A 20057-nucleotide genomic window follows, 5' to 3' on the forward strand; every position below is an offset into this window, starting at 1 on the left:
GCGGACCTGTTTTTGTATTGCTATGAGTTACAATTTATGACAAAAATCAACAAAGACCCATCGAAACAACATCTGATAAACATATTTAACAAGTTGCTTTCTTTAAAAAAAGAAATGCAATCGTAAACCCAAATGCTTGTTTGGCATTATATATATATTAGATAATTGTTTAATAAAGATGTATTGTCTTATATTACTTTTGTTGTGCATAAGAATTAGAAACTGACATTGCCTGTTTAGTGGTTTAAATAATGTAATACCGGCTTCACACATCAACGTATAGATCCGACGTACGTCGGCCGAGGTAAAAAAAATCATGCACGCTACCAAAACGCTAGTAATTTTGATGCATTCAACCTGTCAATCATATCTGTATCGTGTGCACAACGAGCTTAAAGCGTGTATTGGGTGTGCGTAAAGCGTACCTTAGCGTTTCTCCTGGTCTTCCTACATTCCCAACTGCAGGTCTGTCTTTATGTGAATGTTTGTCAATAAGTCTGTCACATTCGCCCGTCTGTTTACATGTTTACCAGTCCGTCTATGTCCACTGGTTCGTCTACATGTTCACTAGCTTTGAAATAGCTTTCGGTAAGTGCGATTATTTCAGTGATTTGTGTCTATTGTTTTTATGTAAGTGATTATTGTGCACCGTACCCATAATTTTAGGGACGCGAATTGCAACTGATATTTTACAGTTTTTTCTTGCGATGTGTTGTCCTTAAGGTTTGGTTCATTTGGGAGGGTTGGGTTTATGGCCACCACATTGTTTATGTGCCAATGTCCATTCTAAAGCCAGAAACATGTAGTACAGTGGTTGTTGTTCATAATTCATGTCGGTCAAGTTGTTTTCGTAAATTATTTTGTTATCAATAAGGCTGTTTAGTTTTATTTGATTTTTGTTTTTAAATCTTAATGGTCGGGGCATTTAATAGCCGACTAAATAGTAGTTTTTTTTTCATTTTTGGAGGCCGCTCGGTGGCCTTTAAAGACTTACTACCACGTCATTGTAACTCTGGTTGGTATTTGTAACATTAGTGCTGGACCATGGTTGATCCTATATGCACCTTTGAGGCAGGCGGGATATTTTTGTAGATCTTGTACAGCTCAAACTAATGTGAGTAGTTCCTGTACTTCTATGTCTAGTCCCATGTTGCATGGTTAGAGAGGGTGTAATATCTTCTGTAGGTTTGATGAAGTTTCACCCGTATCGGACTTCTTTTCCTAAATGAAAGCTTTAAGGCGACGAGTATTTTTGTATGCAATGTGCCCTTAACGTGTCTAAAACTTATCTGTAGCGTTTTCAACGCTCATGTAGCGTGTATATTATGTGCGTGCAGTTTACAGGTACATGTATATACGTTTGACAAACGCTTGAGCTGAATGATTTTTTTTATGTTCCATTAAAATTTTCCTGAAGTAAAAGCGTTCACCAAGCGTATACCTTTGCATTTCGACGTACTTCAAACTTATGGAACGCGTGTTTAAACGCTTGCGTAAAGTTCCTCTGGTGAGCAACTAAGTTACGCATACGATGATACGGACTTTGTTAATTTTCTTTTTTGACTGATTGTTTTACATTGTCATTTCGGGGCCTTTTATGGCCGACTATGCGGTACGTGCTTTGCCTGTTGTTGAAGGCCGTACGGTGACCCATAGTTTGTATTTCTGTGTTATTTTGGTTTCTTGCAGATAGTTGTCTCATTGACACCAAACCCGATATCTTCTTTTTTTATATTCGATATCTGATCGCCGACCTGGTTAAGTCTGCTAAAAATGCATGCATGATTCATTTTTAGGTTATCAGTCGTAATTAAAGTGGCACATTTAATTCGTTGTTTCATTGCTTGAAGTATCATTTCTTACATCTGCATGGTCAAATGTGTATTTTTTTAAAATAAATTTTAGATTTAGATTTCAGTCACGGTTATTTTTTCCCCCTTCATATTGAATATCTATACTTATCAGTCGCATTTTAATGACGAAAAGGATTCAGAGGTTATTAAAAAAAAGTAAATAATGTTGCAATATTTAAACAAAGAAAATAACTTTAAATTTGCAATATTAATGAAAATAAATACGGACATAACTTTCATAATTAATTTTAACGTTATTTTCAATAAAAGATTTTTTTAAATCCTCGTTTTTACACCTATTTGAGGCAAGTATTTATGATTATATTTCCATGTCCTTGGTCTATCCTAGACGTAAAATTTCAAAAAGTGCTAATACTTTTTTTAAAGATATTATTTTTAATTGTTCTCGTTCAAAATATTTTATTTTTTCATATTCAATATCTATTTAATTTTATTTTTAATAACCATTTTTTTTAATTAAAGTTGCAATATTTAACTAAAAAAAATAACTGTAATTTAATCATATGCAAGAAAGACTTCCCTTTAATTTCAGTATAAAAAAATAAATAGCTTGCTTTTTACAACATGTACATCTTCACTAAACGTAAAATCTAAAATAAAATGCTACTAAAACTCTTTCTAAAGATTTTATTTTTAATTATTCTCGTTCAGAATATAAATTTAAGCGCATTGTTTACATGAAATCTTATCTCATATCTAAACACAGCTGGTTACATCGTTTGACTAATTAAAATACTACGCATGTAGGTTAATATTAGCAGCTTGTAATCGTGTGCAAGAAAATATTATATCATAATAAATTTCAGATCATACGTAAAATATCTCTATAGCAACTTAAGATGCTAATGCATATTCAACAGATTTGTAAGCTATTGCGCATGCATTTGAAAGGTGGTCATAGCTATTGCGCATGTATTTGAAAGGTGGTCATAGAAAGACCAGAAGTGTTCCGCCTAACATCCGGTGTTCCGAAAGACTACATCACTCGTCCAATATATATACTGCGTAAACCCTCAGGGGTTTACGCAATAATACTTTTAGATATTTGGATGATATGTTGGCTCTCAATAATGACGACTTCAGTATGTATACTAAAGAAATTTATCCTGTTAAACTTACTTTAAATAAAGCTAATACTAACAATGACCACTGCCCTTTCCTCGATCTTGATATCTATATCACTAACGGAAAGCTTAATACTAAAATTTATGATAAAAGAGATGATTTTTCATTTCCTATCGTTAATTATCCATTTTTAGATGATGACGTTCCCTTGTCACCATCTTACGGTGTTTATATATCTCAACTTGTACGATTCGCTCGTGTATGTAACAATGTTTTAGATTTTAACGAGAGAAATTTATGTATTACTGAAAAATTATAACACCAGGGTTTTCGATATCACAAACTAGTCAAAACATTTACTAAATTTTACCATCGGTATAAGGACATCATTCGTAAATATAGCTCAACATGCAGACTTCTTATACGTTCAGGTATTTCACATCCAATTTTTTATGGAAACATTCTTTATTAAGCACAAAAATGTCAGTTTTCACCTCAGAAACTATTAAAACCTTTAAATAGACTTATTAAGAAGGGATATAGTTACGACACTGTTGTCAGGTCATTAAAGATTGCATATTTGGGCGTAAATATTGATTCACTTATAGGGTCTTTGCATTGGAACTAAACACATTTATCCAAAAACCAGTTATTGGCATGGCACGGGCTATGTTCTTCTCATATATGTTATGATGGTATGATATTTATGTATTATTGTCATTTTGTTTATTTTCTTTGGTTGCATCTTCTGACATCAGACTCGGACTTCTCTTGAACTGAATTTTAAATGTGCGTATTGTTATGCGTTTACTTTTCTACATTGGCTAGAGGTACAGGGGGAGGGTTGAGATCTCATAAACATGTTTAACCCCGCCGCCTTTTTGCGCCTGCCCCAAGTCAGGAGTCTCTGGCCTTTGTTAGTTTTGTATTATTTTAATTTTAGTTTCTTGTGTACAATTTGAAAATTAGTATGACGTTCATTAATTTATCACTGAACTAGTATATATTTGTTTAGGGGCCAGCTGAGGGATGCCTCCGGGTGCGGGAATTTCTCGCTACATTGAAGACCTGTTGGTGACCTTCTGCTGTTGTTTTTTCTATGGTCGGGTTGTTGTCTCTTTGACACATTTACCATTTCCATTCTCAATTTTATTTGAACGACAAAATAATTTTATACCTACTTGTGTGACGTTTATAAGCTGAACAACTGATGTACGTCAAACGCGCGATTCTACGTCATAGTTAATGCTAACCTAACCATGTGCCGCTTAGAGCAAGGATTCGGTCCCAGTACTTAAAATCATAAAACAAAAAAGCAATGAATAAGGTAGTTAAATTTGATATATGCCTTTTTTCTATCTCTGGTTACAATTTTGTTTGTTTCATAGTAATAATAACTCAATGTTGAGTGCTGTACCCCTATTTTTGACATTTTTACCTATTGTGTCTGTTAGTTTTGTTCACACATCGTTTGAATAATAATGGAATTTGGTGCGACTGTCATACAAGTGAGAGGTTAAGCTATATATATAGCTAGCTATAAACCAGGTTCATGCAAAAAGGAAAATTCACAAAAATACTGAACTCCGAGGAAAATTCAAAAAGGAAAGTCCCTAATCAAATGGCAAAATTAAAAGCTCAAACACATCAAACGAATGGATAACAACTGTCATATTCCTGACTTGGTGCAGGCATTTTCTTATATAGGAAATGTTGGATTGAACCTGGTTTATTGCTAGCTAAACCTCCCACTACGCGCATTCGTGAGTTAATGTATTGTTCGGTCACTCGTTGAATATTTTTCTCTTTGTCGCCAGCATTCATTTAAAATTATTTCCCACTATAAAACCATTCACCAAAGTATCAATTTTATCATCTGATAACTATGATGTTGGCTCTGTGATGGAAAAAAGACTTAAATGTATCCCGCTTGGTTCTCACTTACCCCTTAACCAATACTTTTCTTATTTCTTATCTATGAAAACTCAGCGAATGCCGTATTTGCTCTTTGCTTTTTGACTTTGTATTTCTAAATACGCATATGTGAGCTGTCAATATGATGCAGACTAATGCAAGTGGGACAGAATGACCTCACAAGTTTTACAATTTGAATTATTTTTTTTAAAAATCTACCCAATGAATGGTGATGGCATTCTTTGTCCAATGAGAGTTGGGTTTTTTTACGTATAAATGAAATAAAGATTATAGCTACAGTATCATAATCATTTGATCACCTCCACATTGAATTGTTGTACGACACACAACATACAGATACAATGTATGCATAACATATTTCGTCAAAATTAACATATAAATCGCGGTACGTTCTTGTCTTTTTCTGGTTTAGTTTTCAAGATCGCAACTTTTTGCTGATAAATGATAAACAAAACGATGTAAATCTTTTATACAAATATCATGATTGGTCCTTAGGAATGGTTCATATTCAAGGTTGAATCACCTCTTATCACCACTTATGATGACCTTTCAGTAAATAGCCCAATTGTGTAAGCAAGTAAAAATGGTGAGTGTAAAACTATGATGATTATTATTTCAGTCTAATCAATTTCCTACGATGACATAACTTACCCCTTGGTTTTTTTTGTGGGGTTCGTGTGTGGATTAGCTGCCTTTAGTTTTGTGCTGTGTTTTGGTTACTGTTGTTTGTCTTTTCTTGTTTTGCCATGGAGTTGTCATTTTATTTTCGACTTACTAGTTTGAATTTTATTTTTGGTATTTTCATTCTCTTACTTTAAGATAGACATGGCACGTGAAATTGAAAGAAAATGAAGCAATTATCAATTTTCAATGAAGTAGAGTAATTATGGTACTTGTTGTATGAATATTTATCAATTTACATTTACATTTATTGTTCCCATTGACATGTTCATACTATGTTAAAGAGTTTGTATTGTAGAAATTCTAGAAAGATTCATCATATGCTAACATTTGGATATTCACGAGCCTCTAGGAGATATTCAGGTGCATTGGAATATTAACGAACATTTATGCATTGACAAATTAACGAGCATTCAGATATTATGCTGAAGTTAAAAGTGGTTCTCTAAACTTCAGAGATCCAATATATTTTGCACATATCGTCATAACATACATACACTGGACACTAACCAACCAATAACTATTCAACATGTTAATTTCTTATTCGTTTCATTTGTTTGCATACTGAAATAAATCAGGTATAAAAGACCTGATCTTAAATAATGCTCTTCACATTACATATAATGTTATTTTTTTTTTCTTCATTATTTTGGTTTACTGGAAATAAACTCATCATAGATACCAGGACTAAATTTAGTATATACGCCAGACGCGCGTTTCTCTACAAAAGACTCGTCAATGATGCTCGAATCCAAAAAAGTTAAAAAGGCCAAATAAAGTACGAAGTTGAAGAGCATTGCGGACCAAAATTCCTAAAGTTTTGCCATATACAGCTAAGGTAATCTATGCCTGAGGTAGAAAAGCCTTAGTTTTTCAAAAAAAATCAACAATTTGTAAACAGTAAATTTATAAATATAACCATATCAATGATAATTCATGTCAGCACAAAAAGTGCTGACTACTGGGCTTGTAATACCCCAAACTCCGAAACAGTGGTGACGTTGCTTCGCTAAACTATCAAGTCAACGTAGCGTAGTAAAGAGGACGTAACCGCTGTTTCGGAGTTCGGTAATACCCTCGGGGAAATAAAGAAGAAGAAACTGATAAAAACAATTCTAATAAAAACAACTCAAAAGATCAAAAGAGATATTCAACTGCACAAGCTATTTTTAAAAGGTAGGCTAGAAAGTTCCAGGGTTGTAAAAAGTAAAACCATAAAAATACTGAACTCCGAGGAAAATTCAAAACGGAAAGTATCCATACAATACATAATAAATTGCTTATAGGTTTCTTTCTTTTCAATTTCTTAGTAACCTGTATTAATGATACAATGGTTTGATTATTTTGAAACCAGATATCATAAAATCAAAATCTCACATTTGAAATTCGAATCTACCGTTCGTCATTAATTAAAATACTGGACTTGTTATACTCAAATGTCACATAGAACTTTTAAGTAACAATGATCGTTTTATGTGCAGTAATATTCCCTCATAATTATTGAAGAACGTTTGGACTAAATAAGACTATATGAATAAACTCATCATAGATACCAGGATTGAAATTTTATGTTTACGCCAGGCAGGTGTTTCGTCTACAAAAGACTCATCAGTGGCGCTCGAATGAAAAAAAATGTTAAAATGCCAAATAAAGTACGAAGTTAAAGAGCATCATTGATAACCAAAAATTCCTAAATTTTTGCCAAATACAGCTAAGGTTATCTTTTCCTGGGGTAGAAAGCCTTGGTTTTTTTTTCCAAAATTCAAACTTTTGTTTACAGTAAATTTATAACTATGAACATATCAATGATAACTCAAATGATAACTCAAGTCAACACAGAGGTGCTGACCACTGGGCTGGTGATACCCTCGGTGAATTTAAACTCCATCAGCAACGGCATCGACCCAGTGGTTGTAAATAAACTCATCCTAGATACCAGGATTGACCAGGATTGAATTTGAATTTGGCACAATTTTTTGGAATTTTGAATCCTCAATGCTCTTCAACTTTGTACTTGTTTGGCTTTATAAATATTTTGATATGAGCGTCACTGATGAGTCTTATGTAGACGAAACGCGCGTCTGGCGTACTAAATTATAATCCTGGTACCTTTGATAACTATTGAAACTTGATATTTACTCTAGATATTAATAAGGGCAATAGTAGTTTTCCAATGCTAAAATCACTCAAATCCATAAATATACAGTGAAGGCATTGTACGAAATACAAAAATAACGATTCAGGATGCTTCGATATGACCAGCATCGATTATGGCATCAGTCTGGAATCCAGACACGTCGAGAGGGAAAACATGTCCAAACATCAAGGTTTCACAGTTGTGAAATACGGCTACAGTGCAGGCGATTTGGTGTCACGATATCTCAGTAGCAATGGTTCGAATCCCGGCGAGGGAAGAACGAAAAAATTGCGAAAGCAAATTTACAGATCTAACATTGTTGGGTTGGTGTTTAGACGAGTTGTATATACATTATGTACACAGCCATGTATCACTATCACTGCTGGTGATCCGATTGATAAATCTCTTGAAGAGTTGTCACTGGCTCAGACGTACTTATATATATATTATATAGATATATTTTTTTTCAATTTTTTACTTTTTGTTTGATGAATGTGTTTTCCTATTGTATTGTTTGTGATTTTTTGCATGTTTTGTATAATTTTTCACACACTTATTGTTAAGAGTTTATATGACAATACATATTTTGAATTGAATTGATATAAGTGTCATTGAATCTGTGGTAAGGGTTATTATACTAGGTTAAATCACACCTTATCAGTCAAATAGTCAAAGTGTCATCAAGACAAAAGTGAGTGAAAAACTAGGCATACATGTACTTATTCGTTGTAACTTAGGTTTCTCAATAGTCTTGTGATAAGCTTTTCAATTAGGTAACACGACATGTGAAATGAACATAAAATGAACCAAACACCAAACTTAGAGGGGAAATTCTAACGCGAAAATTACATTATGGTTTATATGGTACCAGTTGTAAATTAATTTATGTTTACCCTTATAATACCTATGGAGCTTTCGGCATCATAAAAACTGTATAAACTCAAAATATCAAATTCAGAATTGAATAAAAAAGGGAGAAGTTCCTAAAATATGACACTACCAAAAGCTCGCCTAAATCAATCAACTAATTGAACGACTGGAAATCAACTGTCATATTCCAGGCTTGCTATTGGCGTTTTCTGAAGAAGAAAAATTACGGGTTAAGGAAAGTTGTACCAAATTAAGACTGGAGGATGTGAAACACAACTGTTTGAAAAATTAGAAATTTTATAAACAGTAATTTTGCATATGATAATCATATTAATGAGTTTGCGTGTCACCGAAAAAGATCTGTTTACATGGCAGGTGACACACTCACGGACTTAACGTTAATTAGCATTTGCACCAACCCTTTGATTGTACACAGTCATCAACGTTTATATTGTTTCAAATTATTAACATAAGAAAGGAATTAGTAGAAACAACAAAACAACCTTTTTGCGCCTGACCTAAGTCTCTGACCTTTATAAGTCTTGTATGATTTTTTGTTTTAGTTTCTTTTATATATTTCGGAGTTAAATACATTAACATTAAACTAATACACATTTTTGCTTAAGAGCCAGCTGAAGCACGCATCCGGGTGCGTGATTTTCTTGCTGTATTGAATCCGGGTGCGTGATTTTCTTGCTGTATTGAACTCTAAATACAATATAGAAAATAAAGGGCAAAAAGTGAAGAATAGTGGCTAAAAGAACAGAGAATAGAAAAAATAGGGGAAATAATTGAAAGGATAATAATTGGGTACTTATGTATATATATTGGTAGTCCTTCACTTATGTAATCTTTAAAATACATTATGTATATACAAAATATCAGCCCAGCGATCTCAGATCTTTATATTTGCGGACGCTATTTTTCTGTTCTTCCCTGACCGGTATTCGAACTCAGGCTGCTGATATGACCACCTACGTAACACATAAATAAAACAGAATAATGGACCAAACAATATAAAGAATAGAGAATAAAGAGCCAAAAAATATAATGAAGAGAGATAAATATAGATGCAAGGTTTGAGAATTTTTATTTGCACCAGATGTGCGTTTCGTCTACAAAAGACTCATCAGTGACGATCTAATAAAAAAAAGCTACAAATTTTCAAAAGAAGTACGGAGTTAAAGATCATTTTGGACAACAATTTCCTAAACGTTTGCCAAATTCAGCTAAGTAAATCTATTCCTGAAGTAGACAAACAGTAGTATTTGAAAAATTCAATGTTTTGTAAACAGTTAATTTATATTAATGACCATATCAATGATAATTCATTTCAACACACAAATGTTGACTACTGGGCTTGTGATACCCGTGGGAAATAAAAACTCCACCAGCAGTAGCATTGATCAGATAAATGACCATAAGCATTGAAATTCACATAAAAAGTAAAATCCTAAAAATACTGAACTTAGAGGAAAATCAATTCCGAAAGTCCATAATAACATGGCAAAATCAAAGAACAAAACGCATCAAAAACGAAGGACCATCATTCAAACTCAATGTTATACACAAACTCTAGACTTAAAATAAATGTTTCTGTACTTGTTTAGGTTTACCTGGCATATCTCATGCTGTTTGTCTCCTCAGTTGGGATGGTGAATTCTTGTTTCTTTTATCCGATTAATGGAATAATAACCAATTGGTACAGGACTTTCCGAGGACATGGAATTCTGGAATCTTTACATGCTAAGCGGTGTCTGTTCGTCAAACACGGAAGCTTGGGATGGAAGGATTTCGTCTTGATTCGACATCCTGTAAGTCGATTAATATACGTAACAAATCAGCTTGATATTTGGTCAGTTGGTGAAAATAGAAGTAGAAAAGAATTTCTTCTTTTCAGTCTAAGTTTTTTTTAACTTTAAAACCATGCTGTCTTAAAAAAAACAATGTTATACATCTAGGCTTGTACGATTTACCCTTTTAGATAGTTCAACCAAGTTACAAAATGTCAGATCTATGCATACTTTAATGATCATTTCACTGAAATAATCATATTTTTAATTAAAAATGGTAGTTTTCCTATTTAATTAAATGGTCGTTTGGCAAATATATTTGCTGCAACTCATTTAAAGCCTTCTTCTCTAATGAGAAAGGTAAATATGCTAGATATACTTACTGGAGGTGTGATGAGGTGATTGAAGCTGTTAATTTTCTCCTTGATAATGTTTACTAAATTTTTCCATAGACATAATGATTTGGTTTTGAAGTTTGGTTGTACCTGTAGAAAACTTATTTCAAACGGGATAACACACCATCATTTTTACGGAAATGTTAACCGTGCCCGGAAATTTAGAAATGATCCATGTAAACTTGTCGCTCCTTGAAATTAACTTATTCTAAAAGGTGAACTATTTAACACTGTTATTAGATCATTGAGTATTGTTTTTATTGGTATAAACATTGATTTTGTTATCAGTAAATTAAAAGCTAACTAAATGTTACTAGTATGCTATATACATATACATATTCATGGATCTACATTCTGTAGATACCTGTAATTAACTTGGCATTGCACAAGGTCATATTTTTCTCTGGCTTTTTATGACGTCTTTACACTAAATCCATTGGATGTTGGATGTGTACGGATTGATAGTTTAGTCTTAGATGCATTATTTTTTTATTAGTTGTTAGTGGCTTTGAAGTAGCTGTCAGACAACTGCGAGTACCCTCAGCAGAGATGGGTCCGATTACTTTAAATGTAATTGATTAAATTACAACTACTTTGTCATTTGTACGATTAAATTAAATTAATGATTACATCATTTCTGAAAGTGTCTGATTAAATTAATGATTACATTGGCAAAGTAATCATGATTACATCTGATTATAATGAATTTAAAAAAAAATACATTGTGTATTCATGATGTAATTGAATAAACATTTAATATATAACTATAGCATTTTTGAGAAAGTATTGTGTTTGCTATATTATAAAATGATAACTTCAACTTTTGTCTATTTAATAATACACAAAAGTTTACTTCATACATACATGAACATTGTGTCACTGGTTATGACCCATTGAGCTTTATCATCATTGATCTCTGAAATATTTTGACTTCAATTGAATACAGCTTTATAAAAAGAGTTTGATGTTTGTCTTCTGACCTACATGTATTCTAGACTTTAATCTATATTTGTTTCAAGGTGCAGTTTATGGAAGTTAAAATATGGATGAAATAAAGTTTCCAGTTTAATCCAATTGTAAACAAAATACAAGTGCTTAAAATCATTGCATTTTACATGTCCAGTCCAAATACATACAAAAATTTGCTTATTTTAAACAAGATATTTGTCCAACTTTTAATTAATTTTGTGCTAATTAGATAAATGATCACATGTCTGATTTATCTTTTACCATATATATTGTCCTACAGCTATACTCAATTGGTAATTGCAATAAAAAAAAAACCTTAATTGGTTTCCTACCTGTCAATTTAAAGTTGACAAAAATCACAACATTAACAAAAGATAATAATTAAGTGTTAAAGAAAAGTATTACTCGAATATAACAGTTATTATCAAATATATATATATGTACATCTTTAAATTGTGAATATATGTACAATATCTTTTACTAAGGCCAGAAACATATAATTGTATTATATGTCTCTTCTTAGGCTATTGATGACTTTTCAATACTTCAAAACAGTTTATTTTTTACTGAAGTATACAAACCAATTATCATGCTTTATATAAAAAAAAGTAAACCAAACTATCTGAACATTTTAAATATTAATTAAATAAGAATAACAAAAAGGTTCATTTATTGACCATAAACACATGTACAATTTAAGATTTTTTTTATTGTAATCAGAATGTAATCATAAAGTAATCAGGATTACAGGGTATTTTGAAAAGTAATTGATTAAATTAAATTATATGTAATCAGATTTTTGGCTGATTAATGATTACAATGATTACTTGATAAATTGTAATCAATTACAGCTGATTAACGATTACAATTACAATTACCCCAAGTCTGACCCTCAGATCTGTTCATTGTGTCTGTTCATTGTGTCTTTTTGTGTCGGGATGTATAAGTACCCGGTCACGTCAACTTGTATTTTTGTCCATCTGATGAATAAAGCTTTTTCAACTGATTTAATGTATAGTTCGTTCTTATGTTGTACTGTTATACCACTGTCCCAGGTTATTGGAAGGGTTGGGATCCCGCTAATATGTTTAACCCCGCTACATTATTTATGTATGTGCCTGTCCCAAGTCAGGAGCCTGTAATTCAGTGGTTGTCGTTGTTTATGTGTTACATATTTGTTTTTCATTAATTTTTTTTATATAAATAAGACCGTTAGCTTTCTCGTTTGAATTGTTGTACATTTTCCTATCGGGGCCTTTTATAGCTGACTATGCGGTATAAGCTTTGTTTATTGTTGAAGGCCGTACGGTGGCCTATAGTTGTTAATGTCTGTGTCATTTTGGTCTCTTGTGGATAGTTGTCTCATTGGAAATCATACCATATCTTCTTTTTTATATTAATCGATTGTCATTAGTATGTTCAATATGAAAGTTAATATGTCTTTTCAATTTAACAGAAAGGTATATTTACAACATGATATGATTGAGTTTTTTCCAACACGCATAGGATCAGACCGTATCGACATTCGAGGTATTCCGATATTTATGTTGAGTATACAATGTATGTGTCCCTGCAAGTCCCAACTTAGTAATTTAAATCCCCTTGTGGTGTTATAATCATCAATGATCTTTAACTTCGTACTTTATTTGGCCTTTAACATTTTTTATTCGAGCGTCTCTGATGAGTTTGTTTGTAGACGAAACGCACGTCTGGCGCAAATATGAAAGAATGACAGTTAACATGTTAAACATGTCAAAACAGTGAAATTGCATGCGACTGTCATACAAGTGAGAGGTTTCTCTAGTTGTGAAAACAAGTTTAATCCATCATTTTAAACAAAAAAGAAATGCCTGTACCAAGTAAGAAATAAGACAGTTGTAGTCCATTCGTTTTGTATTTTTGGCTTTTCTTTTTTGCTATTTGCTGATGGACTTTCCGTTTAGAATTTTCCGCGGAGTTCTGTGGTTTTGATAATTTACTATTATTTCTGTTTCATCAATGGCGTAATTTTGAAAGTGCTATATATTATATGAGTATAAAATATTTTTTATTGTTTTTTTTTTCTTTCTGCAATATTCTGTCCACTGTTTACTTGAAAACATCGTGAGTAGAAAAATGTATTGATTTTGTAATACATGTAATTTATTTGCTAGGCTGCTGGTCAAATATGGGTAAAAAAGGACCGAGGTCACTGTGGAATCCTTGATTGTTGTGGTAAGAGATTTTGTCTGGAGACAAATATAAATGTTGTCAAAGAAAAGAGGAACGAAAGATACCAAACTCATAAATCTAAAACAAACTGACAACGCCATGGCTAAAAATGAAAAAGACAAACAAACAACAGCACACATGACCCATCATAGAAAACTTAATAATAAACAAAATACACATTCATATCGGAGATTTTTTCAACCTTCTCCTGATTCACGAAAATCATTCTACCATTAATAGAAAGAGAAATATATCACGGTGGAACAAACAAATCGGTAGAAAATATAATGAAATGGCTATAGCATAAAAATGAAAAAGAGAAAAAAAAAGTACACAAAGTACAACATAGAAAACTAGGACTGATAAATAAGGGCAACAGTAGTATACCACTGTTCAAAACTCGTAAAGCTATGGACAAAAAACAAAATCGGGGTAACAAACTAAAACTGAGGGAAACGCATTAAATATAAGAGGAGAACAACGACACAACATTAAAAGCCACACGAATCCCAACAAAAGCTATTGTTTTAAGTACCTGCAGGAATTCTACTTACTCTTTTGGTTTTTTTTTAATCGGTAATTTGAATTGGTTTACATATATATGGTTTACTACATTAATGTTAAAAATCCTCAGGCGATTTTTACGTTTTTGTCTACACCAAACTCATCAAAGACGCTCGAAAATCTAAAACAATGAAAGGAAAATTTCCAAAACTAATTTCAGTTTTCAGATATTGTAACCTTTACCGATTGAATACGTCTTAAGATTTTCAAACAAATGTCAAAATACTTAAGGAATGACTGTAATATTGTTTCTGTCTATGAAGAAATAACATAAAAGATATTTATACAGTCATTTCTTATAATTTAATTCTAAATTCCATTTTAAACCGTAGAAAACCATGAAAAACGTTGATGACGTCACGGTCACATGACTAAATTATGTCTATGGCCTCATAACAAAATAACGTCAGCCAATCAGAAGACGCGTTACATCCAAAATTAAATTATTTATAATTGTAGTGAATGATGTAATGTTTGTTTTCAAATTTTTATATTCAATAAATAGGAATTCATCAGCCCGTATACAACTATTGCATGCTGAATCGGTGCCAAAATGGAGGCAAATGTATAAACAATAATGATGGATACACATGCATGTGTCATAAAGGTTATACTGGAAATACATGCGAACATGGACCAAGTATGTACAAAATGTATGAATATAAAAAAGAAGATGTGGTATGATTACCAATGAGACAACTATCCACAAAAGACCAAAATGACACAGACATTATTAACTATAGGTCACCGTACGGCCTTCAACAATGAGCAAAGCCCATACCGCATAGTCAGCTATAAAAGGCCCCGATAAGACAATGTAAAACAATTCAAACGAGAAAACTAACGGACTTATTTACGTAAAACTAGAGGCTCTCAAGAGCCTGTGTCGCTCACCTTGGTCTATGTGCATATTAACAATGGACACAATTAAATTCATGACAAAATGGTGTTTTGGTGATTGAAATGTGTTTGTAGATCTTTCTTTACTGAACATTCTTGTTGCTACACTTATCTCTCTCTATAATGCGATTGGCCCAGTAATTTCAGTGAAAAATATTTCCTAAAAATTTACAAAATTAACAAAATCTTATGAAAATTGTTAACAATTGACTATAAAGGGCAATAACTCCTTGAGGGGTCAATTGACAATTTTGGTCATGTTGACTTATTTGTAGATCTTATTTTGCTGAACATTATTGCTGTTTATAGTTTATCTCTATCTATAATAATATTAAAGATAATAACCAAAATCTGCCAATTTTTCTTAAAATTACTAATTCAGGGGCAGCAACCCAACAACAGGTTGTCCGATTTGTCTGAAAATTTCAGGGTAGATAGATCTTGACCTGGTATACAATTTAACCTCGTCAGATTTGCTCTAAATGCTTTGGTTTCAGAGATATAAGCCAAAATCTATATTTCACCCCTATGTTCTATTCTTAGCCATGGCGGCCATCTTGGTTGGTTGACCGGGTCACGCCACACATTTTTTTTAAATTTAGATACCCCAATAATGATTGTGGCCAAGTTTGGTTAAAATTGGCCCAGTAGTTTCAGAGGAGAAGATTTTTGTAAAAGATTACAAAAATTTACGAAAAATTGGTCAAAATTGACTATAAAGGGCAATAACCTCTTAAAGGGTCAACTGATAATTTTGGTCATGTTGACTTATTTGTAGATCATACTTTGCTGAACATTATTGCTGTTTACAGTTTATCTCTTTCTTTAATAATATTCAAGATAATAACCAAAATCTGCAAAATTTCCTTCAAATTACTTATTTCGGGGCAGCAACCCAACAACCGGTTGTCCGATTCATTTGAAAATTTCAAGACAGATAGATTTTCACTTTATGAACAATTTTACCCAAGTCAGATTTGCTCTAAATGAATCTACATTTCACCCCTATGTTCTATTTTCAGCCATGGCGGCCATCTTGGTTGGATGGCCGGGTCACGCCACATATTTTTAAAACTAGATACACCAAAGATGATTGTGACCAAGTTTGGATTAATTTGGCCCAGTAGCTTCAGAGGAGAAGATTTTTGTAATAGATTACTAAGATTTACGAAAAATGGTTAAAAATTGTCTATAAAGGGTAATAACTCCTAAAGGAGTTAACTGACCATTTCGGTCATGTTGACTTATTTGTAAATCTTACTTTGCTGAACATTATTGCTGTTTACAGTTTATCTCTATCTATAATAATATTCAAGATAATAGCCCAAAAACGGTATAATTTCCTAAAAATTGCCAATTCCAGGGCAGCAACCCAACAACGGGTTGTCCGATTCGTCTGCAAATTTCAGGGCAGATAGATCTTGACCTGATAAACAATTTAACTTCATGTCAGATTTGTTCTAAATGCTTCGGTTTCAGAGTTATAATCCAAATTCTAATGCAATTATGTTGTAACAATTGTTCTGATTGGATGACAGCAAGCGTAAAATTCTCTATCTCCTTGTCTGTAACTAAGGAAGCCGACATTTTGAATTTCGCAATGTATTGAAATGTTATTTCTACAATAATAAACACAAAACTCACTTGTTGCGCCTAAAAATCTTCCTTTTATCAAATTTTATTACATTCTGAAGCGGCACAGAAGCGAGAAAACGCACGGTGTTTATGTTTGACGCCGGAAGCATACCTATGACGTCACCTAGTGTAGGGACCAAAGAAGATAACATCTTTTCGCGGAATTTTCTTTAATGAAGGTTTTACACTGAAATAATGATTGAAATTTAATTATAAACTTGTTTTGCATTAGAATAGAGATAACTGTATTGTATTTGAAGCTTTGCGGACGTCCATCGGTAGTTTTACTGTCGCAAATACCCGTTTACCTGTCTCCGCTCCGCGTCGCCAGGTAAACTAAATTTGCGACAGTAAAACTACCGATGGACGTCCTTAAAGCTTCAAATACAATACAGTTATCTCTTAAATCTACATTTTATCCCTATGTTCTATTTTTAGCCATGGCGGCCATCTTAGTTGGTTGGCCGGGTCACCGGACACATTTTTAAAACTATATACCCCAATGATGTTTGTGGCCAAGTTTGGTTAAATTTGGCCCAGTAGTTTCAGAGGAGAAGATTTTTGTAAAAGTTAACGACGACGGACGACGGACTCCAAGTGATGAGAAAAGCTCACTTGGCCTTTTAGGCCAGGTGAGCTAAAAATGAACGAAAAACAAATATCTAACACATAAACAAACGACAACCACTAAATTACAGGCTCCTGAAGTCGAAAAGCTTTTTTTGCTTAAATATCTTAATAATGATAATTACAGAAAACAATGATAAATAATAAATTTAAATAAATGATATTTAAGTATGAAATGATTAAATATGAAAAGAAAATTAACAAAGATTAAGTGGAGGCTACTGTTGATATCAGAATCTATCGGAAAAGTGTATGTCTTAGAGAACAAAATCTATCATAGACAAGAAAGAAACATCTCAACCAAACGCTTATTTTACCTCCAACTAAGAAACGAATGCTTCTTTCTATTTTGTTGGGGTGAAAAAACACAAGTAAAGCACAATTTGTGTACCTGATAAAATAGTTATCAAAGGTACCAGGCTTATAATAAATAACGCCAGAGGCCCGTTTCGTCTACACAAGACTCATCAGTGACGCTCAGATCTAAAAGTTTGAAAACCAGAACAAGTACAAAGTTGAAGAGCATTGAGGACCAAAACATATTACTTTTCTCTCATAATAGTCTCTCAAACAGAGGCGAACGATACCAAACTGAAAGGGATATTAAAACTCATAAGTCGAAAACAAACTGGCAATGCCAGAGTAAAAACACAAAAAAACAATCAAACGACAAAGAGCATACATCATAGAATGCCAATTAAGGTGGTACCTAACACTACAGGGAGATAACTCTGTAAAATCAGCTGAACGTTTTAATTACGTTGTGTTGTTATGGGAATATTAAGCTTCTCAATGATCAAAATTAGTGTTTGTCAAACTGCTATATATAACCAGTGTAATTTTTCTGATAAAACGGTTGGTTCATTTTTTTGAAATTTTTATATTTTGTCAAAGGGCCAAAGTAAATACTTTTATGAAATTTTATGAAAATTAAACGAGCAAAATTAATTTTAGTGAAGGTGTTGGGTACCACCTTAAGGCAACAATAGTATACCACTGTGCAATAGTTATAAATCGGTTGAGCAAAAACATTTCCGGTTGACAATATTAAAACTGAAGGAAACAAATAATCTAAATGATAATGCTAGTTTCTATTTATTCGTTATTAGAAGTTACTATATGAAAAAGAACACGTTGACAAGAATACACATCGGAATACCTATTATTTCCTGGAAAAAAAAAACACGTCCGCAAAACATAACATAAATGTTGTTAATTCGGAAATCAAGGCATCCAGATAATGTCAGTTTCAGAGACTCTAAATTCTATTTATTATGATCGATTTTGACATTTTAATTTATACTTCAGTTCATCAGATATTCATTTCGTCTACAAAGGACTAGTCAGGGGTGCCCGAATAAGCAAATTTGAAGACTAAATCAATAATAAAGTTCAAGATAGAAAATTGAAAACAAAAACAATCAAACGTTTGGCCAAATCTGGCTTAGTCTATGATTTCCCACTGACAAAATATGCCAAGTGTTCCATATCATTTTTAAAGTTTAGAGAACAGTAAATTTACAGAAAATCACGCCATCAAAGGAGTATTGGGTTATTCATACCATTGGTAACGAAACGTACCAAATCAGGAAAATGGCCTTTGTTATATACTAAATATTATAGTTCGTTTCTGTGTGTGTTGCTCTCCTCTTACATTTGATATATTTCACTCAGTTTTAGATTGTAACCCGGATTTGTTTTTGCTCAATTGATATACTACTGTTGCCTTTATTTATGAGATCTGTGGTTGCAAAGAAAACTTATAATAGTTACCAATCTAATAATTATATACGTCAGATGCCTAATTCATCTACAGTAGCGCTCGAATCAATCCAGAATACCAATTCTAGGACAAATATTTTTTAGAAAAAAGTATTGTGTTAGTGTCTTTAGCCCTAAACAAAATCACTTAACTTTTTGATTTAAACAAACTTGAAAATGTAGTGCAAATCATAAAATGTTCAATATAAAGTATAAATGTATAAGATAAACAACAGACTGCATTTCATATAATATGTATAAGATAACCTCTCTGTATTTCAGTAACCAAAGCTGCAGTCGCTACAACATCAAAGCCAACAAGTACATGTGTTGATTCATCATTCTGCTATACTTCTGCTGCTTGTTTTCTTGTACCAGATAGTTGTCCTAATTTGTGTGGAAAATGTGGCAAGTATTGATAAAAATTAGACACCATGATAAAAGGGAGGATATTTTCAAGAGGCTATCTTGTTATCATATCCATAACTATAATCCAGTATACAATTCTGCCTCATAGCTTGACATCTAGAAATTGACAATAAGGGTCGGTTGAAAACAAAAACAAACGTTACGACAAAAGAGGCGATTTCAGCTTCCCATTTGTGAACTTTCCATTTCTATGTAGCAACATTCCAGCAGC

The 20057-nt window shown here is 32.6% G+C and overlaps 1 protein-coding gene across 1 annotated transcript; it reads left to right on the plus strand.

Moving 5' to 3' along the window:
• Window positions 1–9612: 9612 nt before the first annotated feature.
• Window positions 9613–19836, plus strand: LOC139502009 (uncharacterized). The gene is made up of 5 exons (XM_071291328.1): window positions 9613–9639; window positions 10173–10376; window positions 13873–13933; window positions 15000–15134; window positions 19700–19836. Exons 1-5 carry the CDS (start codon window positions 9613–9615, stop codon window positions 19834–19836), a joined length of 564 nt encoding a protein of 187 aa, XP_071147429.1.
• The last annotated feature ends 221 nt before the right edge of the window (window positions 19837–20057 follow it).

Source organism: Mytilus edulis, chromosome 13 (assembly GCF_963676685.1).
Source record: "Mytilus edulis chromosome 13, xbMytEdul2.2, whole genome shotgun sequence".
NCBI classification, from domain to species: domain Eukaryota; kingdom Metazoa; phylum Mollusca; class Bivalvia; order Mytilida; family Mytilidae; genus Mytilus; species Mytilus edulis.